The following is a 26,291-nucleotide window of genomic DNA, read 5'->3' on the forward strand; positions in this document are numbered from 1 at the left end:
GGGAAAACACGACGGTTTTCTCCTTTATACAGCATATACGGCTGTTGGTGACAGAAATCTCACCAAGGCCTTTCTTTTGTAGGCAGTGGCTAAAACGGCCTGTCTTTGAGATTTATGTCTTTCAAGACCCTGTGAGCCACTGTCACCCATAGTTGTACCTCAAAAGCAAATAAAGGGAAGAGGAATTTTGTGAAGGTTTTTCTCAAATCACTGTCACTGGCCGTCAGTCCATTTGTCTCCCTTCTGTGAAAGGGTCTGTTTTGCGGGCTTGGCAGGAGCGGCCACCTTCCTGCAGCAGGTTTACAGGCCCCAGCAGGAAGCCAGATCTGGAGGCAGCTGAGAAAGAGAAAACTCTGCTCTGTCTTATCAGAAGCCAGAGCTTCGGAGCTGGGGCAGGTGCATTCGGTTACTTGGGAGTGGGGAGTGGGGATTCGAGGAAGGTTCTGAGGTAGGAGCACCTCAGAATCAAGCCAGCCGAAGCCCTGTGTGAGCTTTGATTTTGATCATTCAAACGGTACAAAACTCTGTGAAACTTGAAGATCTGAGTTTTCTCTCTCTCTTTCCTAGTCTGTCCCATTAGCTCATCAAGATTAGAGCCTTTTGGTTTTCATAGTTAATTATTCTTTGGTATTCTATTTCAGGGTTTTGAAATCAAATTGCTTATGTTGGGCTTCCCTGGTGGTGCAGTGGTTGAGAGTCCGCCTGCCGATGCAGGGGACGCGGGTTCGTGCCCCGGTCCGGGAGGATCCCACATGCCGCGGAGCGGCTGGGCCCGTGAGCCATGGCCGCTGAGCCTGTGCGTCCGGAGCCTGTGCTCCGCAACGGGAGAGGCCACAACAGTGAGAGGCCCGCGTACCAAAATAAAAAAAAAGTTGCTTATGTTTTACCCTCTCCCGTGTGATTAGGTTATCTTTTATAATAAGACTGCAATAATCCTTTCAAGAACACAGCACTTTAGCTCGGCACTCTCAAGGAAGATGTCCTAAATGTCCCATGAAGTTTAGTCTTGTAGGAGTGAGAAAACACCACCGGTTCCCATTATTATGAATCCAGAAGTGCCACTGCACATCATCCATCATCACAGACCTAGAAAAATGAAAAGAAAACCTATGTTGAGCTGTCTGATTAATGCAAACTGAAGGAGTGCTTATGGGGTGGCAGCTCTTTGGCTTCGTAGGATGAATGAGCTCCAGGACCTGAGGAGTCTTTTATATGGTGTTTGTAAGGCTGAACAGGTCTGTTTACTGCTTTGAAATTCTTTCTCCTGGTGTGAACGGGTAACCTTATCAGTGGGTTGTACAAGGCTTTCTAGCCAAAAAAGAAAATATGTACTTTGGAATCTCCGCTGATGGGGCCCCAGGGGGAATAAAGAGAAAAGTCAAATGCATGTCTCAGGCTACACGTGGGAAACAGGAGGAGTTGTTTTTTTTTTTTCAGATACTCATTAAGATCTCAGCTCAGTTATCAACTTGGAGGCCTTCCTTGGCCACCTCCACCCACTCAGTCATCTTCTCCCCCTCTTGCTTGATTTTTCTTCAAAGTGCTTATCACTATTCAAAATTACCCTGCTTATTTCTTATTGTCCATCTCCCCACACTATACGAGCCATGAAGGCAGGAACCTTGCCTGTCTTGTTTACTGCTGCATGTACCAGAACATGGGGTACCTAGTAGATGCTCAACACACTTTTTAAAAATGGATGTCAGGTGAGGGGAAGTTGAGAAAAGAACAGGAAGAGGCAAAGGTTGGAATCAGACCTAGGTTTGAATCCAAATCCTTCACTTATTGGCTGTGTGCCTTTGGAATAATTATTGAACCTCTCTGAGTCTCAGTTTTCTTATCTATAAAATGGGCTACTTCCCAGAGGAGCAATGGAGGATTAAATGAGACAAAGTAACGGTAACATCTGGCACAGGGGCTGGTACATGGAGGTGCTCAATAAATACTAGCTCATTCTCCAATCCTTAACAGTAACAATTGTACAGGGCGAGAAACAGGGCCCTTCACTGCCCACACATGTCCAGAGGTTTTCAGGCCTCCTTCTTGGGTCCAGGAATGGTATCTCTGAGGAAAGTAGTACTAATCCTTTTTCGGCTCCAAGGAGAATATAGACAGTTTCACGTAGTTCTACATGCATGAGTTAAATATAGGGTCCCAAGGATTCTGTACCCAGAGCTGGCTCTTCAAGAGATGGCAACACTGGGCTTCCCTGGTGGCGCAGTGGTTGGGAGTCCACCTGCCAATGCAGGGGACACGGGTTCGTGCCCCAGTCTGGGAAGATCCCACATGCCGCGGAGCGGCTGGGCCCGTGAGCCATGGCCACTGAGCCTGCGCGTCCGGAGCCTGTGCTCCGCAACGGGAGAGGCCACAACAGTGAGAGGCCCGCATACCGCAAAAAAAAAAAAAAAAAAAAAGAGATGGTAACACTGCCTAGAAGACAAGACTCCTGCCCTTCTGAAGCCTTTTGTTCTCATCCTCAGCTGAGGGCCTCCATGAGAACCCCAAAGGCCTTGAGACAGGTCACCTAGGCCCCTTGCTCTCACAGATGCCACTAACACCCTTTAGAAAGTGTTTATCAAGGCTGATCTTCCAGATTTCCAATGGTGTTACCTCTCTAGGCAACCTGGCAACAGAGATTACTTCTCTCCATGGCCCAGTTAATGTCTCCCTGCCACTCACTTTGGTATTTTCCTTTTTTTCACGTAAACATGGTTTTTTTTTCCTTTCTTTTAAAAAAATTCTTAACATTCAGGCGAAAGAACTGGTTCTGCCTCTTTTGTGTTTCCAGAGACCCCAGCCTCTGCTGGGGCAGCTTTAAAGCAGGTCATCCCTCCCTTCTAGCGAACTGAGCCTTCGGGAACTGGAAATTTGGACGGTTCTCGTTTTCAAAAAGAAGCAGGCCTCAGGATGGGCCACATGGCAGTTGGCAGCAGCCAGTCCTCATTTTGATTCTGTGTGCCACGTGCCGTCCAGAGGTGCTGGGTTGATGTTTTGTTCATTCATTCAGTGGACAGTGGAGCGGCCTAGTGAGATGGAAGGGACACAGCCTTTTGAATCAGTCAGACCCCAGCTTCAAACACTGGCTCTGCCACTTGCCAGCTGCCTGGCCCCAAATGTTGGGAAAAGGAGACACTAATCTTACCTCGTAGGGTTGTGGAGTGGGAAACAGTGTGCTGTCATGGTTAAGCATTCAGACCCCCAAGTTGCCCTCTTGCATCCATTGCCTGGCTCTGCCACTATTTGTTCTGCATCTTTGGAAAAGTTACTTAACCCTCCAGGACTCAACTGCTTCATCCTGTAAGATAGGGTTAACAACGGTAACCCATCCTAACAGGGTTGTGGTGCAGGATGAAATGCTTCTGAAAGGCTTGGCCCAGTGCTCAGCACATGCTGGGTGTGCAGTACATGTCCACTACTGGATAATAGAGGTAACACATGTAGCCATTATTATTACTAATGTGCTATGTTAATTTCCTCTGTTGGGCCAGCCTCATGCCAGGGATTGGGGATGCATTGGGTCACAGAGCTCAAGGGCAGGAGAAGAGACATGAAAGAAATTATTATCCTGCAGAAGTCTTAAGTACTGTCATTGATGGATAGCAAGGGGCTGTGGAACAGTGAATTCCAGAATGCTGGTACCTCTGCTCCAGAGTATCAGAATTCCTTATGTAGAAAAAGGGCTACGGTGGAGTGAAAGTGCATTGGAAGTTTGGTGGGTTTTGTTCATTCAGTTTTTCACTGGGAAATGCTAAGGCCCTGAAGTAGTATATTAGTTTGCTATTGCTGTACTCACAAATCACACAAACTTAGTGACTTAAAACAACACAAATTTATTCTTTTACAAGTCTGGAGATCAGAAGTCTAAAATGAGTCTTCCTGGGCTAAAATCAAGATGTTAGCTAGGCTGCCTTCCTTTCTGGAGGCTCTAGGGGAAAATCCATTCCCTTGCCTTTTCCAGCTTCTTGAGTCCCCCTGGATTCCTTAGTTTATGGTCCCTTCCTCCATCTTCAAAGCCAACAATGGCCAGTGGAGTCTTTTTCACATCTCACCACTTTGACTCTCCTGCCTCTTCCCTCTCTCACTTCTAAGGACCCTTGTGATTACATTGGGCCCACCTGGATAATCCAGGCTAATCTCCCCACCTCAAGATCAGCTGATTAGTAATCTTAATTCCATCTGAAACCGTAATTCCATTTTACCACACATACTCACAAGTTCCAGGGATTAGGACATGGGCACCTTTGGGGGCCGTTATTCTGCCGACCCCAGGTGGGAAGGTGCTGTGTGAGTTTGAGGTATTGTCCAGAGGCCCCTGTGGCTAAAGCGTGGAGAGTGGGAAGGGGCCTGGGGAGAGGTCAGAGGCAGGCCTTTCAGGCATGGTGCCTTGGGGAGTTCTTGGATGCTCTTACACAGAGGAATGACATTTGATGGCTTGCATTTTTAAAGGGCTTAGTCTGTTGGTTGTATAGAGAAGGGATGTGGCGAGGGGTGCCTGAGAGGAAGCGGCGAGCCCATACTGAGGTCCAGGGACAGTGGTGGACTGGGAGGGGGATGGGAAAGGGGTGAATCAGAGATGTTGTCGACAGGATTGCTGGAGAGTGAACGTGAGGTGTGGAATAGAAGGAGACTCCAGAGGGCTCTGAGGTTTCAGGTGGATGGTGCTGATGTTTCTGGACATGGGAAGATGATGTGGATCTCAGGGCCACAGACCACAAGTGCTAATACTTACGACAGAGTTTTCTATGTGCCGGGAGCTGTGCCGAATGCCTTGCATTGTAATTACAAACAGCCCTCCGTATCCATGCGTTCTGCATCCACGGATTCAACCAACCGAAATTCAATCTGAGGTTGGTGGATCCACAGATGCAGAACCCAAGGATAAGGAGGACCAACGGTACCAAGCCATTTTACATAAGGGACTTGAGCATCCATGGTTTTTGATATCAGTGGGGGGTCCTGGATACCAAGGGATGACTGCAATCCTTGCAGCCCCATTGGAGGCAGGCATGGTAATTGCTCCATTCTATGAGAAGCATAGAGTATTCTGACAAGAGCATAGACTGCCCGGGTTCAAATCCTGGCTCTGCCACTTGCTTGCTGTGACACTTGGGCACGTGCCTCAGTTTCCTCATATGAGAATGGGAGCAATGATAGACTAATCTTATAAAATTAGTGTGACAATTAAAGAGTTAACATATATGGAACACACTGATGACTCATGGAAAACACTGGTTAAGCATAATATAACAGTATCCTTATCTTTAAACAAATGAGATAATCGAGGCACAGAGAGGTCAAGTATCTTGCCTAAGGACACACAGCTGTGGAAAGCTGGGATCCAAAGCCAGGCTCTTAACTACCATGCCTTACCTCCTCCTTGAGAGGACCTCTCAGAGCTGTGGTGAAAACTGCACGTGCTAATACATATAAAAGCCCTCTTCATGGTGTTTGTCACATGCTATACATTCCATAAGTGTATGTATGTGGAAGTGCAGTTTCTTTTTCTGTAAAATGGGAGTGATGATGACACCCACCCTGCCTCACTCACAGGACCATAAGGCTCAAATCAGGAAGGCAAAGCACTTTGGAAATAGTAGAGCTACCTACACATAGGCTATTTTTATACTCAGTTTCTTCAAAATGGCCTTGTTGAACCATTTCCCCTTGGAATTTCACTCACGGATGTGCTGAGGTCTTTCATACTGTTGTTCATCTTTGTCCACAACTCCCCATCTCCCCGCCTCCACCCTGATGCCCAGGCTTTGACAGAAGAGAGTGGGGAGGACCCTTCACTTTGCAGTCAGGGAACCAATCTCAGTGCAGTGGCAGAGCTCAATTTGCTTGTGACCTTCTCCATCAGCTCCCTTTGTTCATCTGCAGACTCTGCACCAAGGTCATAAAGTGTCCCATGGGAATGTGTCTCACCCGTTCTTGCTATCCCTGTGGCCTCACAGTTGGAGCTGTTCCCTTACTGGGCCTTCTAAGACCCTTGTTGAGGCAACTCCACCAGGCAGTAGGTGTTTCTGTCCCAGGCATCCCCCTTTCCCCTTGGTTCTCACAGCACTAGCAGCCCCAGGAAGCTCCCCCTCTGTTGTCACCATCCTCAGATATTTATTCAACATACTTTTATGGAGGACCTCTATGTGCTGGGCAATATGTTAGGTGCTGGGGAGCAATCGTGAGCAAATGGAGCCTGTGTTCTGGGTGTGGGAGGAATAGATACTAATTAACCAATCACGCAATGAATGTAAAATTCTGACTTTAATAATCCTCTATAATAGGAAGATTCAACGCAGTCCAGGAGGTCAGGCTTCTCTAGGACATGGAAACTAAGCCGAGATCTGAAAGATGAGTAGAATTTACCAGGAAAAATGTAGAGCGAGGAGTGGTCCAAGGAGAGGGACTATCGTGTGCAAAGGCCCCATGGCAGGAGGAGGCATTGCTCTTTGAGGAACTGAGAAAGAAAGCTAGTACGGCTGGGCAGAGATGGGGAGGAGAAGCTGACACTGGAAGCATGAATGGGTGGACTCTACAAGGCTTGATGGGCCTTACTGAGTTTGATCTTTATATCTGATGGAACTGTTTAAGTGTGTGTTGGGTGTGGGGTAAAGATATGAATAAATTTGTCCTTGGAATAATCACCATGGCTGCAGTGTGGTTGAACCATGTAGGAGGCCAGAGAGAACTCCTCTAGGCCAGTTAGGAGGCTGCTGCAGGAGTCCCATGAAGAGATGGGAGTGGTATGGATTAGAGTGGTGGTGCAGAGAGAAATGGATGAAGAGATACTTAGTAGATAAATTAATAGTGTAGCAGTCATCCTATGGCTGCTTTTTACTGAGCACATACTATGTTCCAGCTGCTGTGCTAAGCACTCGGCAAGTGTTATCTTATTTAATCTCAGGGTTATTATAAGGATTAAATATTCCTGTCCTTTTACAGATGAGGAAACTGAGACGCAGAGAGGTTAAGTCACTCACTCAAGGCTGCACAGCCAGTAGGTAGCAGAGCCCTAGAGCAGCTTCTCAAACTTTAATGTGCATTTGGATAACTTGAGGATCTTGTTAAAATGCTGGCTTTGATTCAGCAGGTCTGGGGTGGGGCCCAGGATGCTGCATTCCTAACATGTTCCCTGGGTATGCCCAGCTGCTGGTCCCTGGACCACACTGAATAGCAAGGGTCTGTCTGCCTCCAGGTCCCACACTCTCAGCCATGGTGCCTTAGAACAGCTGCAGATGGGGTGAGATTTCTGAGACTGCTCAAATCTGAATCCCATCCTGGGTAGGATGTGGGCGTGCTCTCTGGACCTCAGGTAGGTCAGAAGTCATATCACATTTGCACTTCCTACATTTGTCCTTCAGTAGCTCAAGCAAACCCAGAAGTGAAAGGGTTAGAGGCAGCACCTCCCTGTCTACTCCCCACCCACCCCTCCACCCCTCAGCACAACCAAACCCCATCCTGCATCCGCTTCTGAACTATAGGCCAGGGGTTATGTGCATTCACAGATGTCTCATCAGCAGTTGTCAGTCAGATCATTTTGTGGGGCACCCATAGAAGGGGGTGGACTGAGGAATCTAATGTGGATGGTTTTAGGTACCAAGCTGTCAGCTGTTTCCCTGGGCTGTGCTGAAAGTGAAGGAGAAAAAAATCACTGTAACATTCTAATCTCTTTATCTGTGTGGTCATTAGATCCTGGGATCATTAGAGACCAAGCCCTTTCCCACTCAGCCCCTGCAGACGGGCCAGGTGTCACTGCTGGGAGACACCAATAAGGCTGCAAGTCACTGTGTGAGCACTTGTCTTTAATGACTGGGAAAATCCATTTCCCTTCCTGGCAGCTTTGAGATGTTGCAACTGTGTTTCTGGGTCATTGCCGGACCTGATCCTGTCTGTGTGCATGTTTTATTTTTTATTTTTTTGGTTTATTTACCTATTTATTTATTTATTTATGGCTGCGTTGGGTCTTCATTGCTGCGCGCGGGCTTTCTCTAGTTGCAGCGGTGAGCGGGGGCTACTCTTCGTTGCGGAAGGCAGGCTTTTCATTGTGGTGGCTTCTCTTGTTGCGGAGCATGGGCTCTAGGCGCGCGGGCTTCAGTAGTTGTGGCACGTGGGCTCAGTAGTTGTGGCTCGCCGGCTCTAGAGCATAGGCTCAGTAGTTGTGGCACACGGGCTTAGGTGCTCCACGGCATGTGGGATCTTCCCAGGCCAGGGCTCAAACCTGTGTCCCCTGCATTGGCAGGCGAATTCTTAGCCACTGCGCCACCAGGGAAGTCCGCGTGTTTTATTTTTAAAAGGGGAGAATGTCTCACTCTTTCAATGATCGCTCCTTTCTCCCTAGCTGCTGCCAAAGAACTTTCCAATGCAAACTTTCTATTCAGTTTCCCACTCTCAAGGCGGTCCACCAGTATTCCTATTTCTTCCTCTTCTCAAACGCATCATTTCTTGGCTCCATCATTCTGAGGCTCCTCAGGCTGGGGTGGGTGTCTTTGTCCCCCTGGGGTGGGCAATGCAGTGGATTCTAGTCACTTTTCTGCAGGAGAGGGTTCTAGAGCTCTGAGACAGGTAGAAAGAACATCTTAAACAAAATAATGTCTGCCTCAAATTAGTAAATATTTTTCATTTTAAGAGTTCATGTCATTGCAATTTGTTCAGGTGGACAAGAACAGCTTTTGTTTGAGAAAGAACTGAAGAGGTGTCTTAGGCTTCTGCTCTGATTGCTCTGCCTCTCACTGGAGCTTTGTTTCCTGCCTCTGCAGAGCTCGGTGAAGGGAAGGCTTTGTGATCTATTGTTAGATATTCTTTGAATCTATAAAGCATAGACTGCTGGAAGGGAGGGGCTTCCAGCCCATCCAGAGCTCCTGTCTCTAGCATGGACACGCATGCATGCACACACACATGTGCACACACACAGAAAATGATGACTGCCTGGTGTGTATTTCTAGAACCCAGTGGGGGCAGAGGTGTTTAGTTCTCGTGTCTCTTGATTCTTAGAGCCACCTTCTTGATTTCTCTTTCTGTAGCTCAGGCTGCCCCAACCCCCATCAGCTGCTTCACTTCTCTTGCTGGTTGGCCCCCTTTCTGACTCCTGGCTGAAAAGGCCTTCTCCTCTATCAAAACTCCCTCCCTCCCATCCACCCCAAGGCCGACCACCTACACAATCCCTTCAGGCTTTAGAAGTAGCACTATAACATTTCTTCCTTATGTTTTTCATTTTAACAATCTTTCATTTTCACCTTACAAACATTTCTAGATATTCATTATAGAAAATCCAGAAAATATAAGTCAATAATAAGAAAAAAATAACCATTAAACCTCTCAGTATCTGACATAACCACTGTCAGCATTTTTGTGCATTTCCTTCCAGTTTTTTTTTTCCTTTAAAACACTCATACATAGTCCAGTGATCTTCATACCATATAACTTGGTATTCTGCTTTTCCAACTAATATTATATAATGAACATCTTTGTGTGTCTCTCCCTATATAGTGATATTTAGTTTATATCACTAAACGTTCGGAAACACAATTTTTAATACCCGTTTCATACTTTACATTTCATACTTTAGCCCTTGCATGATTATTTTTAATTGGGAACAATACCTATCCTGTCAAGCCCACTGAACTGCCTGATCAAATGAGAGAAAGTGTGCAGAGAGCTGCACAAATATGCACAATGATCATTCATGATGTTAGTTTTATCTTCCCAAGTGAACTACTTTATGTGTTGTCACGAAATTGTTATATGCTTTCCTATTCAAGTTTTGCACAGCAGTGGGCAAAACTAGCTGTCTGGGTTTAATCCTTAAAAGGGAACGTACTTATTAATAACTTTTAATTTTTTTCCTAGCAATTTCTTAGAGGCTCTGGCCTAAGGAACTTACCTGAAATATAGAAAAGGGAGTGTGCACAAAGATGTCCATTATGGCATTATTTACAATAGCCCCAAAATAGAAACCACTGACATGTACAATTATATGGGAGGAAGGTTGAGTAAATGATACTGAACCTACTTGCGAAGTTATTATATAGCTATCTAAAATGATGTTTACAAAGCCTTTGTAATAAAATGGAAGATGTTTATGTCATCATCACTGGAAGAAGCAAAGATAAATGAAAAAGAGTGGAAAGAAAGACACCAAAGTGGCAACAGTGGTTATAATACTTAAATGATAGATGATTATTTTCTTTCTCTCTGTTTTTCTGCAATGCGCTTGTATACCTTGGATGCATTAAACGATAGGTAGGTAGGTAGGTAGGTAGGTAGATGGATGGATAGATAGATAGATAGACAGATCAACCTTATTTTTTTAAACTATCGGAAAGGATGTAAGCAGAAGAGGCAAGTACAGGGCACAGAACTGAGTTCAAGTGAAAGCAGTGACCCAGAGGTGGGAGAAAAGGGCATGGGGGGCTGAGCCCAGACTGGGCTGGAACTTCTGGAAAATGCTTAGAACCACAAAAGGTGCCTTTTAGTTTATTTTTGGAGCAGGAAGAACAGAGTAAGGATGGGCACCTCATTTGAACATGGTAATATAATTATAAAAGGAGAAACCAAAATTGTTGGTTCCTCATTTGCTCCATCTTCTGACCAGCGTGGGCGGGACAGGCTTGGTGAGGGGAATGTGAAAGCCCAATAGGGCTTTTGAGGAACCGAGGGGTAAGAGGAGCCACAAAGAGACTGGCAACAAGCACATTCTATCATAATTTATACAAGTGGGGAAAACAGAATTCTGTCATGTATAAATCTGGGTGAAAATGACATCAACATCCTGTAACGTTCCCTAATATTTTTTTAAAAAGAATTCAGACTTTTAAAAAAGTTGCAAAAAATACTACAAAGATTCACATTTACCCTTCACCCAGATTCCTCAAATGTTAGTGTTTTACCCTGTTTGCTTTGTGTACACTCTTCTCTCTCTCTTTCTACACACACACACACACACACACACACACACACACACACACACACACACACACGAGGTTTCTGAACTATTTGGGAGTAAGTTGCAAGCATGATGCCTCTTACCCCTAAATACTTCATTGTGTGTTTCCAAAAGGTTGGTTCTACTTTTCTGCGTTACCATAGTAAAACCAGAAAATTAACATTGACACAATACTGCCTGATCCCTATACCCCATTCACATTTTGTCAATTATCTTGATGATTGTCCTTTATAGTAATAATAATAATAGTAGTTGTTATTATTTCTGCTCCAGGATCGCATCCAAGATCATGTATTACATTTAGTTCATGTCTCTTTAGTCTCCTTCAGGCTGAACAGTTCCTTAGTCTTTTCTTTCACGACCTTGATGTTTTTGAAAAGCAAAGGCCATTCATGTTGTAGGTTGTCTCTCAATTTGGGTTTGTCTGATCTTTCCTCATGATTCGGTTCAGGTTTGCATTTTTGGCAGGATTACCACTGAAACGACATGTGGTCTTCTTAGTGTGTCATATCAAATGGCATGTGCTATCTATTTGTCCCCATTAATAGTTTTTAAAAATATAAATTAATAACAGCTTTACTGAGTTATAATTCACATATGATAAAATTCACCATTTTAAAGTGTAAAATCCAGGGCTTCCCTGGTGGCGCGGTGGTTGAGGGTCCGCCTGCCGATGTAGGGGACACGGGTTCATGCCCCGGTCCGGGAGGATCCCACATGCCGCGGGGCGGCTGGGCCCCTGAGCTGTGGCCGCTGAGCCTGCGCCTCCAGAGCCTGTGCTCCGCAACAGGAGAGGCCACGGCGGTGAGAGGCCCGCGTACCGCCAAAAAAAAAGTGTAAAATCCAGTGGATTTTAGTATATTCCCAGAGTTGTACAGTCATTATCACAATCAATTTAGAACATTTTCATCATCCCCAAAGGCCCCATACCTATTAGCCGTCATTCTCCGTGTCTTTTTCCCTCACCCCTGGTGACTACTAACCTACTTTCTGTCTATAGGTGTGCCTATTCTGGACATTACATATACATGGAATCATATGCTGTATGGCCTTTAGTGTCTGGTTTCTTTCACTAAGCACAGTGTTTTCAAGGTTCATCCACATTGGAGCATGTATCAGCACTGCATTCCTTGCTATGGCCAAATAATATTCCATTGTATCTATATACACATTTTGTTGGTTCATTCATCAGTCAATGGACATTTGGGTTGCTTCCACTTTTGGGCTGTTACAAATAGTGCTGCTATGCACATCTGTGTACAACTTTCTGTATGGACATATGTTTTTAATCTTCTAGGGTGTATGTCAGGGTACCCAATACCACCGCTAGGTTCAGTGATTCACCAGGAGGGCCCATAGTCCTACTCCTGGCTGATTTACTGCAGTGAAAGGACACAAAGAAAAATCATCAAAGGGGAAATGTGCATACAGGGAAGCCCTGGGGAAACGAGACCCAGCATGCAAAAGTCCTCTCTGGGTGGAGTCCCCCAGAACACACTTCAGTCCTTCAGCACTGAGCTGTGATGACACGTGTGAGACGCCATCCACCAGGAAGTTCATTAGAGACTCAGTGCCCAAGGTTTTTACTGGGGGCTGGTCATGTAAGTACCCTTGGCCTAACATGTTCCAAAATTCCAGACTCCCAGAAGGAAGGCAGGTGTTCAGCATACACCACATTGTTTGTACAGTCTCGGTGCAGTAAACCACCCTTACCCATCAGAGAATGGTGGGAACACTCACTAAATCCAAGTTCCCAGGCACCAGCCAAGGGCCAAATTTGCAAGCAGAGCCTTTCTAGGGATAGAAGTCTCAGGCCTACTGTGTTAACTCCGTTCTGCACAGGTCTGCACCCAGGAGTGGAATTGCTGGGTCACATCGTAACTCCATATTTAACTTTTTATGCCAAACTGTTTTCCAAAGCAACTGCACCATTTTCATTTCCACCAGCAATTGATGAGGTTTCCACTTCTCCACAGCCTGGCCCACACTTGTTATTTTCCATCTTGTCGATTATAGCCATCCTAGTGTGACTGATAGGTTTTTGAGTTAGTGATTTGCAGGCATTTAGAACCAAAAATGAGGATCCATAGGAGCCAAAATGCGTTCTCTAAGAACAAATCATACCAGTCTAACCACTGATTTTTCTTAAAAGAAAAAAAAAAGCCATCTGTTTTCTCTGTACTAGCTGTACTGGGGCAGAGTGCTTTTGTATTTCAGTCCTGTCCTTCATAATATCTTCGTATACAAAAATGGAGACACAGGGCTTGGACTGATTATCTGGAAGATTCCTCACTTGTTGACAGATGACACTCAAAGAGCAGTGCTGGAGCCAGGTGAGGGGCCCCTGCTGCTGTTGCCCCAACTCTGTTCTCAGCCCAGCCATTTAATGTTTCTCTCTAAAACTTGGGGGAGACACAGATGGCGGTCCCATGAAAGCAGGCAGGATACCCAGAACACGCAGACACACACACTCGCTGAGTGGTAAGATCTGGGTCTGGAAAGATCCTGACAGCATGGAATGAGTACAGAGAGTCCAGTGAGATGCAGTTGTTAGGGACAAATGGCAAGTCCACACCCACAGGATCTGGTCCAGATATAACCAGGGAGAGTTTGCACTTCGGTTTCTGCTTGTTACCAAAACCCAACCATAACAAATGGGTGATGAAGTCTGGGCACCCTGGAAAAACGTTGTGATGTGTATCTGCAGTTTCAGGGGATTTAGAGCTCTGCCATCAGGCAATCTGTTGAAGGAGCTGGGCCGTTCAGCCGGCCAACAGGCAGCCTAAGGTGACTTGAGAGTTGGCTCCCCCTGGATGAAGATCTGTGCTGGGAGCATATGAGCTGTCTTCCCCAAGGCCCGCAGGGAAAAGCAGATTTAGATCGATTAAGAAGAAAGAACTTTGTGAAACTCTGCAATTGAATGAGCTGCCTGGTAAAGAGGTAAGCACCCTTTCACTGGGGGTGTTCAAAGAGAGATTACTTAGTCTTTTTAAGGAACTTGCATGGGGCAGGAGGTGGCCTGAGTTCTTTGAAGCCTTAGAACTGCCTAAACATGAAGCCAGGGACTGTCCGTCTCTAAAGCCAAGTCCAGGGGTTGCCCAAGGCACATATCACCAGTTCCAGAGTGAGATTAGCCTTTCTTTCTGTAGGTCATCCTCTTCTTGTGCCCCTCACAATCCTACTTGTCCATCGGACACTTGGGTGCCTGTGAAGCTCCCCTTGAGACACACGCTTGCCTTCTTCTGAGCACCTCTGTTACTTAGAAGCCCCCCCACCCCATCGCCCCGACCCATTACCTATTTTACCTGTGATGTGTGTGGTCCACACGTCAAGTCTCCCAGCCATGTGTTAAGCTCCAGAGCCAATTTTCTTGTTTGTTCTTACTTTCATTGAGCAAATATTTAATGAGCACCTATTATGTGTCAGTCCCTTGGTGAGTTGCCAGGCACGCAGCAGTGACTAGGGGATGGGGGCACTGACCAAATAGTTGCGGGTATAAAAGCTTAACTGCAGGCTGCTGTGGGACCTGACATCAGGAATGTGAGGAGGTCGTGGGGGCCTGGCTGGGGAGGAGGACTCCCTGCAAAAGTGTCCTTTCAGCTGAGAGTTGAAGGAAGATAAGCAGTTGGCAGGAAAGTGGAGGGAGGGGTCCGGGGGAGCACAGGCTAGGACAACTGGTAGGTTGGGGCGCATTAGGAAGAGAAGTGAGGACCACCTGGCTGGGGACTTTCTCCGTCATCCCCGCTTATCCAGCGCCTGGGCTTGCGACCCGAGGTGGGAGACACAAGGATTAGCGTTCGAGGGTCTGTGTGGCCTTGTGCACGTGTGTGTGTGAGAGCAGCTCTAATTGCCTCTGAATCCTGTCCCAAGTGACACAGGGATTATTTGTGCCTTCCTTCCTCTCCATTGATGTGGATGACTGCGAGAACGGGCCATGTTCCAACATCCCCACGTCCCTGCAGTGACAGCTCCTTTGAGAACATGTAGATACCCATGGTTCTCTTAATTACTCCTGCACACCCACTTCTCTCTCTCAAGCAGGTGGGGTTTGGGGGTAAGGTGCAGTCCTCGCCCTCCAGACCTCTGCTCCTGCTTTCCTGCTGTCATTTCTGTTTTAACAGCCTCCTGCTGCTCCCCTACCCATCCCCCATCCCTCCCTCCCCTCACACTGACTTAATCGAGCCCCCCCCCCCCCCCGCAGAATAAGAGAGACTGAGGGAGGAGGCCAGTCTCCCTTAAGCGCTCATACCCGGCAATTAGTTTCCCTTATTGCCAATTCAAGATAAGTAGAAAATAACCAAGGAATGGAACCAGGGCTCAAAGCCTGTGTCGAGTGCTTGGCATGCAGTACCGTGACATTTGCATGTGTGTCTCCTGGGAAGCCACACATCAGGCCAAGCATGGGGGTGGGGTCTGCTGGCCTGGGAGTTGAAAGAGCTGTATTCCAGCCCTGCTGGCTGTGCCACCCTGACCACCTTCCATCTCTGAGCCTCAGTTTTATCATCTATGGAGAGATGGTACTAGATTATTCTGCCATTTCGCAGAGAGCCCAGGCCACAGACCTGTCAGGTCTGCCCTCCTGGTCTGTGTGTTTTGGCCCCAGTGGTGAGCATGGCAATGGTTACTGTCCAGGTGTGCCTGGAAGAGATGGCTGCTAGACCTTGGCACCAGGAGTGGCAGAGCATGGAGAACGCAGGTGGCGATGTCCAGAAAGACAGTGCCGAGGCAGGAAGGTGGGCTGGGAGATGGAAGGAGAAAGCAGAAGGGTGCCAGACAGTGTCTGGAAGTGAGCTGAGAAATATAAATAAACACACATAGTAGACTGCTGGTTCTCAGATGTGGCCTATGGACCACGTGAGAATGTGTTAGAAAGACAGAGTCTCAGGCCCCACCCCAGACCTGCTGGATCAGACACTCAAGGATGGGGCCCAACAGCCTGTTTTAACAAGCTCTCCAGGTGATTCTGATGCACGCCAAAGTCTGAGAACTAATAAGGTGGATGAAAGGAGGGGTGGATGGATGAGGCTTGGAGAACCAGATGGGTATTTTAAAGGCCGAGCAGGAAAGAGGACTCGTGTTTGTTGATCACTTGCTATGTGAAGTCGAAAACTGGGCATTTCCAGCTACTTGCTTTCAGTTAAACCTTTCAGGATTGTGGCAAAGCAGCCCTTGTTATTCCCATCTCAAAGATGAGGCAGCTGAGGCTTGGAGACATTTAGTTGCTTGCCAAAGGCAAAGAGATAGTGGCAGAGGTAGGATTAGAACCCGGGGCCTCCCGGCCCCGAAGCCTGAGTTCTTTCCACAACACCAGGCTGCCTCCCACCTGCCTGTCCTTCAGCTGTGCCTCCGCCGCCTCGGCTGGCTCCCTTCTCAGCCCCATGGTCACCGCAGAGGCCTGCTCTGCTGTCCTTCTTCTGCAGCCTGCCATCGAAGGCAAAAGGGAGACCCTGGGGCGGGGCGGAGGAGCAGGGCTGGGGACAGATTGTCGCCTTGCGTTCCTCCAGCCTCCAGTGCTAAGTGCAGTTAGGGGACAAAGGTGCTTGTGTGCTTGTGATGCTGCCAAGGGGCTAACAAAGTTGCCTTAATGTAGTGAGAACTCATGCATGCACCGGGTGACAAAGCTGACAGATACTCATTGCCAAGCCCTGTGCAGGGTACTTTGGGGGAACTGAGGCAAAGAAAATGTAGTTCCTGGCTTCAAAGAGTTTGTGGTCCAGAACCAGTAAGACAAAAACTAACAGTGACCAGCCGGGGTGCTAGGAGGCCTGGGAGAGCCAGCCTGGGTCAAGCCAAGTGCAGGAGGAGTTCAAAGAGACTCAGGCAGTGACTTTAGGGGACAGACCTAAGGCTTCGGAGCCAGAGGGCATGGGTTCAATTCCCAGCATGCTCACTCACTCACTCACTCACTGGGTAATCCTGGGCGAGTTACCTCATGTCTTGACCTGTCTCCTTATCTACAAAATGGAGTTAACAACCCCTAGCTCAAGGAACGGTTCTATTAGATCCTAACAGGCATCCCTCGGTGAGTTTTGTTTCCTTCCCTTCAGAGGGCCACTTTATGTCCGGGAAGGCTTCATGGAAGAGGTGGCTTTTCACTTTGGCCCTGACGGATGGCTAGAGTGTATTTAGTGCCTTTTGTGCCTTCTCTGAGGCATCTATGGGTAGACGCAGGACATGTGGGGCTGTCGGAGGAGAACAGCCTTCCAGGCATAGCTATGAATAAAACAGTGGTGAGAGGAAGTCATCTTTCTCAATGTGGAAGATTGTTTTTATAATGTGGTTTCAAATCCTGTTGCAAAGGGCAAGGCCAGGTGGCCAGCCCACGCTGTTGGGAATCTCCACGCTCAGGGTCTGTTTCTGGTCCTTCTTAACAGATGATGCAGTTCGCCTGGCAGAGCTACAAGCGCTATGCAATGGGGAAAAACGAGCTCCGGCCCCTCACAAGAGACGGCTACGAGGGCAACATGTTCGGTGAGCTGACATCGAAAGACCCCCTGCCCCTGGGGGCCGAGCAGAATTTCATTTTTGACTTTTTGCCTCCTGAGCTATGTCCCTGTTTCTCCAGAGCTGGGGGCTCCCAAGTCTGACTTCCTGCAGGGTTGTCTAGGCTTGTGAGCCTTCTAGGTTTGGGGGAAACCCACATGCTTCTCCCTCACCTCACACACTTCTTTATATGCAGCTGTTGTTAATTTTCAGAGCAGACAAACTTGGAAATGTGAGTGGGGGCAGTGAGTGACGGACACTAGTTGCCATGGAGAAGGTGGGCAGATCTGAAGGACACAGAGGATTGGGTTTAAATTGGCTCCTCCAGGTGGCTGTAAAATGATCTTGGGTGTTTTCCTAGAGAAACCAAACATGTATCTGATAAGCTGGGCACACGCGCTGCCTTTAGGGTCTTGGGTGTGTGTCTCTCGCCGGGTGGCTTGGTGGACAAATAGTCACAGTTAGGGAGCAGCGTGGGTGCTGCTGTGTGTTGGCAGCTTGAGTTTGACCTGCAGCCACACTTGCCAACATCTCTGTCCTTTGCAGCCGTGAGATCCTCCTCACCCAGAGCCTCGAAAGCCCTTCTCACCTGGAGAGACTGCAAAGTGCCTCACTGTGGGCACGGCTTTAGATATCAAATGTAATTCCCGGACAAATCACCAGCGCCCCTCTCTGCAGGCCTTTCACGTGAAAAGATGCTGGAGGCACCTGGCTTCCTTCTTCCCTGCGAGACAGCAGCTATCTGGGGAGCTGGAAACAGAAATTCATCACCTGTATTCCCCACCCCTTAGAGACACAGGCTCCTGACATCAAGAACCAAAGAGCTAAGTCAGATGAAAATCCCCAGAAAAATTTCAAAAGCAGGTTTACAAGGCCCCCCATGCATATGGCAGAGTATTTGTGTTACGGGAAAAGGGACACAGGACCTACCTTCCTCCATGTCACCAGGCAGCATCCCAACCCTTCTGGCTGTTCAGACAGTTCACTCCCCTTGGGTAGGGGGGTGTGATTTGGGGTAGCTGCTGCTGCTTCTTTTTCCCCCTGATTATCATAGGCTGTAGGGGAAAAGAGAAGGTATCAAAAAGTGTAAATCAGGCCAAAAATAACTCGTTCTACCATGTAGACGCAGCCTCTGTGGACATCTTGTCTTATTTCCTTTCAGTCTTTTCTTCAGTACACTTCCCCCACCCATATACAATATTATGCTCTTCCTTTTCTTTTTTTTTTAACTGAATGTTACATCATATGTGTTTCCCTAACTCGTGTAAATTTTTTCATAAAGAGTATTTTTAATGGTTGCAGTTATTGCATGGATGTGCCATAATTCATTTAACCATCCCGCTAAAGGTACTTTCCAATTTTTCGCTATTAAAATAACACGGGGGCTTCCCTGGTGGCGCAGTAGTTGAGAGTCCGCCTGCCGATGCAGGGGACACGGGTTCGTGCCCTGGTCCGGGAGGATCCCACATGCCGCGGAGCCCGTGAGCCATGGCCGCTGAGCCTGCGCGTCCGGAGCCTGTGCTCCACAACGGGAGAGGCCGCAACGGTGAGAGGCCCGCGTACCGCAAAAGAAAAAAATAAAAAATAAAAAAAAATAACACGGCAGTTATCATCTTTGTGCATAAAACGTTGTCTTAGGATAGGTTCTGAGAGAGGACTCTGAGTCGTGGGGAGGAAGACAAGTGTTTCCTTAACCTCAGATATGAAATGTGTGGATTCTAGTTTCAGAGGCTCGCTGCCTGACCTGTCCAGATCATAGACTTCCCCAACACCCACATCAGCCCTGGGGAAAGATGGCTGGTGTGGCTCTCATCAAGGTTGTTGGAGCTTTGGCTACTAGTATAAATGAGGGACATAATCCTCTCCTCTCTACACAGTGTGCAGATATTCATGGAATTGGTGGAGGTTGGGGGGAGGCTGTTGATCTCTGAAACTGCAGAGCATGGGCTTAGCTATTGCTGCGACCATCCACGGGGATAGAGGGAGCACCATGGGGAGCACCACTGGGAGGAACTGGGCTAAACCAAGTCCCATTTTCTGAAATTCCTCAGGGCCTGTGATTTAAATCTCAACCCTTTGGCCCCTTTCCCGTCACTGAGCCTCAGGAAGAGTGGGCAGCTTGAAATGATGCAAAGGAACCTGATAAGCTGGGCACACGCGCTGCCTTTAGGGTCTTGGGTGTGTGTCTCTGGGAGACACAGAACCAGAAGACCTGGGAGCGAGTCCTCACTCTGCCCTGAACTATCTGTGTGGCCAAGTCACTTGACCTCTCTGGGCCCCTGTTCGTTCATCTTGCACACTCAGGTTGCTATGAGAGCGTGCAGGAACGTGGAAAGGGCCAAGTATATATGAGTGATATAGGATTTCCACAGTAATAAGTGTGGTTGGCAGTTGCCCAGGTGAGCCCATGGAGGGTTCTGAGGTCCCCTGTCTCCCAAGAGCAGCCTTGGCTAAGGCCCTGGGTACCCGATCATCCTGTGCCTGCAGCAGTCCTGGCAGTGAGACAGGGCCTTCCTTCTGCAGCCAGCCACTGAGCTGCAGTGGGAGGCTGGCTCCTGGGAGAAGAGGATATGTAGGGCCCCAGGCACTGGGCAGGGAGAAGCTAGTCTTGACTTTCTTACACTTTCATTCAGCAGCTGCTTGTTTAGTGCCATGCCTGGTGCTGACGGCTGGGGATGCAGGGATAAATGACACAGTGAAAACTCCACCAGCTCTGCAGAGATGTACACTGGCAACCCTTCCTCGGAGCCTCTCTGGGGTCTGTCTAGGTGCTCTCAGAATGAGGGACACGTAGAAGGGATCATGATCAATGATGTGACCAGTCCTTCACTGGCTTGTGGTTCTAGGTCCCTGGAGCCCAACAAGTTCAAAATGACTTCACTTCTTCCTGGTTGAGTGACCTTGAATGTTCTCTGAGCCTGAGTTTTCTGTAAAGTGGAACTAATGAAAACATCATACCCCCAGCCCAAGGCCTGCCTGACACACAGAACCATCTTACTACCTGGTAGTTATGCTTATCGTCGCCACAAATGGATCTGATGATACAGAGGCTTATGGGAACACCCCCAGAGGAGGAGAGTTTAGAGGCATTCGAGGAACCTGGAGGAGGTTCTAGTTTGGGTTGGACCCATGAGGGGCTTGGAGGCCAGACTATTCTGGATGATGGGAGATGAACTGGCCTGAATGAAGCTGCTTCTCATGCCACTGGCTTCTTTTGCTGGACTCATACTGGCTTGTGGGTGGCCTCGTTCCTGGGCTCTGGCAGCCGCTGTCATCAGTCACCTCACTGTAGGCTGGGCCCTGCAGGGCATGTTCAGATGGCAGCTGTCCCCACCCTACCCTGCCTGGCTGAGTGGATGTTCAGGGTCCCTGAGCAGCCTCCTGCATCCTGGTGCATATCAGTCTGCCACGGGCTCTTGCAGGCTCCTTCCTGGGCCTGTGGGGCCAAGAGAGCTGCATATGGGGTAGAGTAACGAGCTCACACTGGTGCCTGGCTTTGCAGGATTTACGCGGGATGCAGCGAAGACATCGGCTGCAGAGCCTGGTCTCCCCGTGTGGCAGTTCACCAAATTGAATTTACCCTCCCCACCACCCGTGCGCCCCTCCCTGAATCTGTTCTCACTTTGAAAGTAAGACCTCTGGGTGAGGCACCTCTCAAGCCAATTTTTGTGTCCTGAGCAATTCAGTGTTAAAGTCTCTTCCTATTTACCACAATCTGGCTCAGCAGGTCCTGCCAGAAAATGCCCCCAAGCCCCTAGCGGCTGCCAGCAAAGTGGACACGGCCTGTTCCTCACGGGCACAGGGCCGGCACTCATGGTGATGCTCTCATCACTGTGAAGTCACAGAGGTGAGTCTGCCACTTGAAGAACACATTCGAGGAGGGGAGTGTAGAGGAACCAGCCGTAAAGCAGCAGCGGGTGATGCCGTAAAGCACAGTGGCTCAGCACTCAGAGTTCCAGCTTCCTTACCTGTAAAAGGGGCTGCTCCTAGGACCTGGGGGAAGCCAGCTGAAGAGCATGGACTCTGAGGCCAGATGGCTTGGATTTGCATGCTGCTTTGCCACTTCCCATCTGTGTGACCTTAGGCAAGTTTCTTAACCTTTCTAGGCCTCAGTTTCCAGCCTTAAATTGGGGACAACAGTAATACCTACTCACAGGATTGTTTTGAGAACTAAATGAGTTAATATGTGAGAAGTGCTTATATTCATGCCTGGCACATAGGAAGCATTCTTCAAGTTCAGCTGCTATGAGGTTGACATAAGGCCCTTAGGACAGTGTGTGCTTCTCCCATTTTGACTGGGCTATGACCGAGTCTCCTGGACCCAGGGACCCACGTGAGGACTCCAGGGCTTTCCCAGCCCTGATCCCTCCTGCCCTATTCCCCTCAGCCCTCAAGCACCCGTGGCAGAGATCACGGATGGGCAGCCCACTGGTAGTCAGTGTACCTCTCACCCTTTCATTTAAGCAGCTTACAATGGAATTTTTAAGAGGGAAGAGTCAGGGGAAAGTTAGGGTTCAAGGCTGTGGAATAAATCGGCCTCCTGACAGCAGGAGGGTTTCCAGGAGAATAGTGGGACCTCATACTCAATGCCAACTGCCAGCCTTAAAGCACTTAATGAGCATTAATCCTCCCAAGAACTCAGAGCGATCATAAGAACTCCATTCTCCCTTGGCATTGGGGAAATCAGTACTGGGCACAGAGTCTTGAGAGCTCCCCAGCAGAGAGGCCCTTTGGTGGCAAGTCCAACTCCCTCATCTTAGAGTTGGGGAAACCAAGCTCAGAGAGGGGAAGGGACTCAACCGGGGTGACACAGCATGTTAATTGTAGGTCTGGAATTTGAATCCTGGTGGCCTAGTCCCAGCCCAGTGCTCTTTGCACCACCCACTCTAAGATTAGCCAAATTGTCCAAGGCCAGATTGTCAAAGCACAGGCCTCTGGTCCTGGCCAGATCACCACCAGGAACTAGACATTCTCAGAACTCTAGCAAGAGCAAATTGTCTTTCAGAAGGTGTATGATTTGGGAGTCAAGAGCCCACCTGCTTCCTGTACATGCATCATACCAGGCACCGTAGCTGTATTCTCTCATGTCCTCCTCACAGCCCTGCTAAGGTATAAATTACCCCCTTATCCCCATTTCACAGATGAGGAAACTGAGACTTGGCAAGGTTTAGGACCTGCTTAGTCGCACAGTTATCAAGCAGAGACTTAATCACAGGTCTGCTGGATTCCAAAGCCCAATCCACAAACCACCATGCTGCCCTGTCCTCCAGTGACCACATTTGTGGCTGTAGAGAAGGGAGCAGGGGTAGAGAGATGGTCTCAGGGTTGGTGGTATTGCATCTTCTACTCCAGCGCCCTCACAGAAACCCAGAAAGACATGTATTTCAGGTCAGGGTCTGCGGCCACCCATCTGAAGGCATCATGAGTTATTGGACATCAGCTGACTATTCAGGGCCTGGGAAAAAGATTCAGATTTCCCTCTTTTCTCCCACCAGAGGAAAATATTTAATCTCTGCCATTAACCTAAAAACAGCTACTTACAAGACATGCCGTTGGCTGTCAGCATAATGAGCTGAGAAGAGCATGGATTTGAGAATCAGACCAGCCTGAGTCTGAATTCCGGCTCTGCCACTTACTAGTCATGTGACCTTGGGCGAGTTTCTTAAACTCTCTGCACCTCAGTTTCTCCATCTGTACAATGAGGACAGTGGTGAGGAGTAGATAAAGTTGATGTTTGTAAAACCTGCCCATATGCTTAAATATACTTGCCCATGTGCACTCATTAACTATAAGCTACTGCTGTTATTATTATATCAGTTATAAAATAATTGTGAGAATAATTATATCCTGAGACAAAAAAAAAAAAAAAACAACAGTGTGTGGCACACAGTAGGCTCTGGATAAATATTGTCAGGTGAATGAATTGCCCCCTGCAGTCTCTGCCTGCCCTGTTTTCCCTTAAGCCCTTCCTCCTGGTCCTGCTGTGCTCAGTTCCTCTCATCCTCTGCAGCTGCTTTGACCTCCTCCGTCACAAAGTGCATTAGGAATCAGCAAACTGACCCTGAAAGAGCAGCAGTCCTGCTTAGTCAGCAGCTCTGATCTTGGGCATCTTCTCTGTGGAGGATAGAGGTGCTTGTATAGCCAGAAGCGACGTCCCTCTGCTCCAAGCTGGCCCAGGGTGACCGTGAGAGCCCCAAATTGGATTCTGCCTCTGCCTGGTGAATCCCTGATAGAACTGCCCAACCAAATCCGCATTTAAAGGGATGATTATGGCCTTGGGTGAGTTAAGAGGGAAAATGAACACAGCACGATTTTCAGATCACAGGCTGGGAATGTTCAGCCTTGGAAGAGAAAAAAATCATCTTTGCCTTGTAAACAGAGCAAATATGATGTTGAAGAGGGAATAAATCCAGGCCCCAAGATGTCATTTTTACAATTGCATTTTGGCATGTGACTTAGTGCCTCCTGCAAAACGTTCACAGTCTCCTACACAGACACACACACACCAATCTTACAGGGTCTTTATGTGGGCGGAGAGCTGCACTGCAGTGTGGCTGCCTGGAGAACTGCATACTTTGCAGATAGACAGTTTGTGAAAACCACTTGCTTCCCAGTTTCCACAGGTCTCCATGCTGTTTCCACGGTTCTCTGTGTTTGTTTCTGGGTGGCAGCGGTTTTGACTTTGGAGTTACGCCTGGGTTCAAATCCCTGGCGTTTACCAGCTGAATTAAATTGGACAAGTCACAGAGTTCTCTGAACCTCAGTTTACTCACCTGTAACAGGAGGCGGGCAGAGCTAGGTAGCCCCAGTACAGTGCCTGGCACCCAGTAAGTCCTCATAAAACATTAGGTTGTTTCTTCCCCAAGTGCAGATACACCCTTCCCAGTCCCTTTCCTATCTCCTCTCTTATCGGGTAACAGGGCACTTGGACTTATCTGGCTGAAAATACTATATCTGCTCTTATAAGTTTTGTTTTTCCGAGGTTTTTTTTTTTCTTTTCTGAGAAACAAAACACCAAGTATCCATAGTTCTTAGAAAATCGATGTCAGGCTGTGTCGCTCCCTGATTTTGGCAGGCCGTGGTGCACATCCCTGACCCAGGCTCTGAGTTTGATTTGAGAAAGAGCTGTCATCAGCCTCCTCGGAGGTGGCGATGTTGCAATTCCTTGGGTAGAATGGGTCAGGCTTAAGGGCAACGAGCAGACCTTCCGGGCAGTCACATGTCTTGGGAGCCCAGGCTGCTCCATCTGCAGGCCAGAGGCTGTCAAAGCACAGGGGAAGTGGATTAGAAGCACCAGTCACTGGCAAATGGCCTTTAGCACAAGGAGGGAAATAGCATAAAAATATTGACCCCACGCATGTGAAGGACAGATAGGACTGGCCGTTGCTGGTCAGATGCTGCAGCTCCATGGGGGCCTCCCTGTGGCCTTGAATGACACATCCAGGGTTCCTCAGCCACCTTCTGAAGACCAGGATGTCCCTCAGGTCACACTGGGTGGTTAGCAAAGCCGAGCGCTCACCTCTAACGTAGCCCGCTGGACTTTCACGCTCTCAGGCCGCTGACCATTCAGGGTGCGCTGCTCTGCACTCTCCTCCCGAAAATATTTGGTTTTTTCCCAAGCAGTTTCTAATTAAGATGCATCTTAGCTGTTTTCTTTTTCTTTTTGTTTAAAAGGCTTCCCACCAGCACAGAGCATAATTTATTTCTCTAGAAAATATAGCAGCAGGTTGTTGTAAAAAGAAAACTCGAGGCTCGGAGCCTAGGGTCCCCATCCCAGCCGTGGCGCCAGCAGCCATGGGAACCGGCGACCTCCACTGGGCCCCGTCTCGGCTTCAGTACAAAGAGGTTTGCACCCTGGCCCCTCGCTGTCCTCTCTGTGATTCTCAGTTGGTTACTAGGCTGATTTCTTTCTTTCTCTTTTTTTTTTCCGCCTCTGAGTGGCTATTTGGACTATGCCGATTCTCTTGAAATCTGAAATTTTAGTAGCAAGTTTTGCTTCTGTTGGGGAGTGAGTCAGGGTATCTATTCCCAGAGCAAGTTGCTAGGGATGCATAAGATGATTCATATTGAAACTGACATTCCCTCCTGGGGGTGACGTGTTCCAGCCCAATTTACAAAGACCTTTCCTTCCTTGGAAACAAGGCAGAGCCCACAGCAGACAGCCAGCTCTCTTTTCTTCGCACCGCACTGATGGCAAGCACTTGCCAGATTTCCCAGCAAACTCAGTGACAAATAGGTATGTGAATTCGCAAAATCTCAGACTGTCTGTGCCAGTTGGATTTTTTGAAACCATCTGGTCCAGTGTCTAAGGCTGGGGAAAGAGGCACAAGGGGGACAGGGACTCAGGAAGGCCTAATAACCAGGACTTGAACTCTGGTACTTTGACTTGAGCCTCTTTTTTTTCTTTTTAATTACTTTTTAAAAACTGAGATGTAACTTATAACTTACATACAGTAAAATGCACAAATCTTAAGTGCACAGCTCAATGAGTTTTACATGTGGATGCACCCCTTGATCTGCACCCACAGATCAAGATAGAGAGCACTTCTGTTACCCTCCAGAAGGTTCCCCCAGACCCTTCCTGGTCCCCAAGGGCCATTGCTGTTCTGACTTCTATCACCTTAGATTCGTGTTGTCTGCCTTAAAATTTCGTATCATACTGTATGTACTTTTATGGTTTACTTTTCTTTCACTCATAATTATGTCATGAAGGGTTCATTCTTTTTCAAGTGTATCCATTCTACTGTTCCTGGACATTTTCGTTCCCAGCATTTGGTAATTATGAGTAAAGCTGCTGTAAACAGTTTTTGTTTGTCTCTTTGTTTAACATTTAGTGACCGCTTCAGCCCTGCTCTGGAGAGGGCCCCTC

At 48.1% G+C, this 26,291-nt stretch overlaps 1 protein-coding gene across 2 annotated transcripts in view; it reads left to right on the forward strand.

Moving 5' to 3' along the window:
* MAN1C1 (mannosidase alpha class 1C member 1) overlaps positions 1-26,291 on the forward strand; it is a 135,578-nt gene that overhangs the window by 37,516 nt on the left and 71,771 nt on the right. The window contains exon 2 of one of the 2 annotated variants that reach the window (XM_060089183.1): positions 17,314-17,410. The exons of the other annotated variant lie outside the window; for it this stretch is intronic. Within the exon in view, the coding sequence (XP_059945166.1) occupies positions 17,314-17,410 (97 nt within the window). The remainder of the gene's footprint in view (positions 1-17,313; positions 17,411-26,291) is intronic. 2 annotated transcript variants of the gene reach the window in all.

Source organism: Mesoplodon densirostris, chromosome 2, assembly GCF_025265405.1.
Source record: "Mesoplodon densirostris isolate mMesDen1 chromosome 2, mMesDen1 primary haplotype, whole genome shotgun sequence".
In the NCBI taxonomy this organism is placed as follows: domain Eukaryota; kingdom Metazoa; phylum Chordata; class Mammalia; order Artiodactyla; family Ziphiidae; genus Mesoplodon; species Mesoplodon densirostris.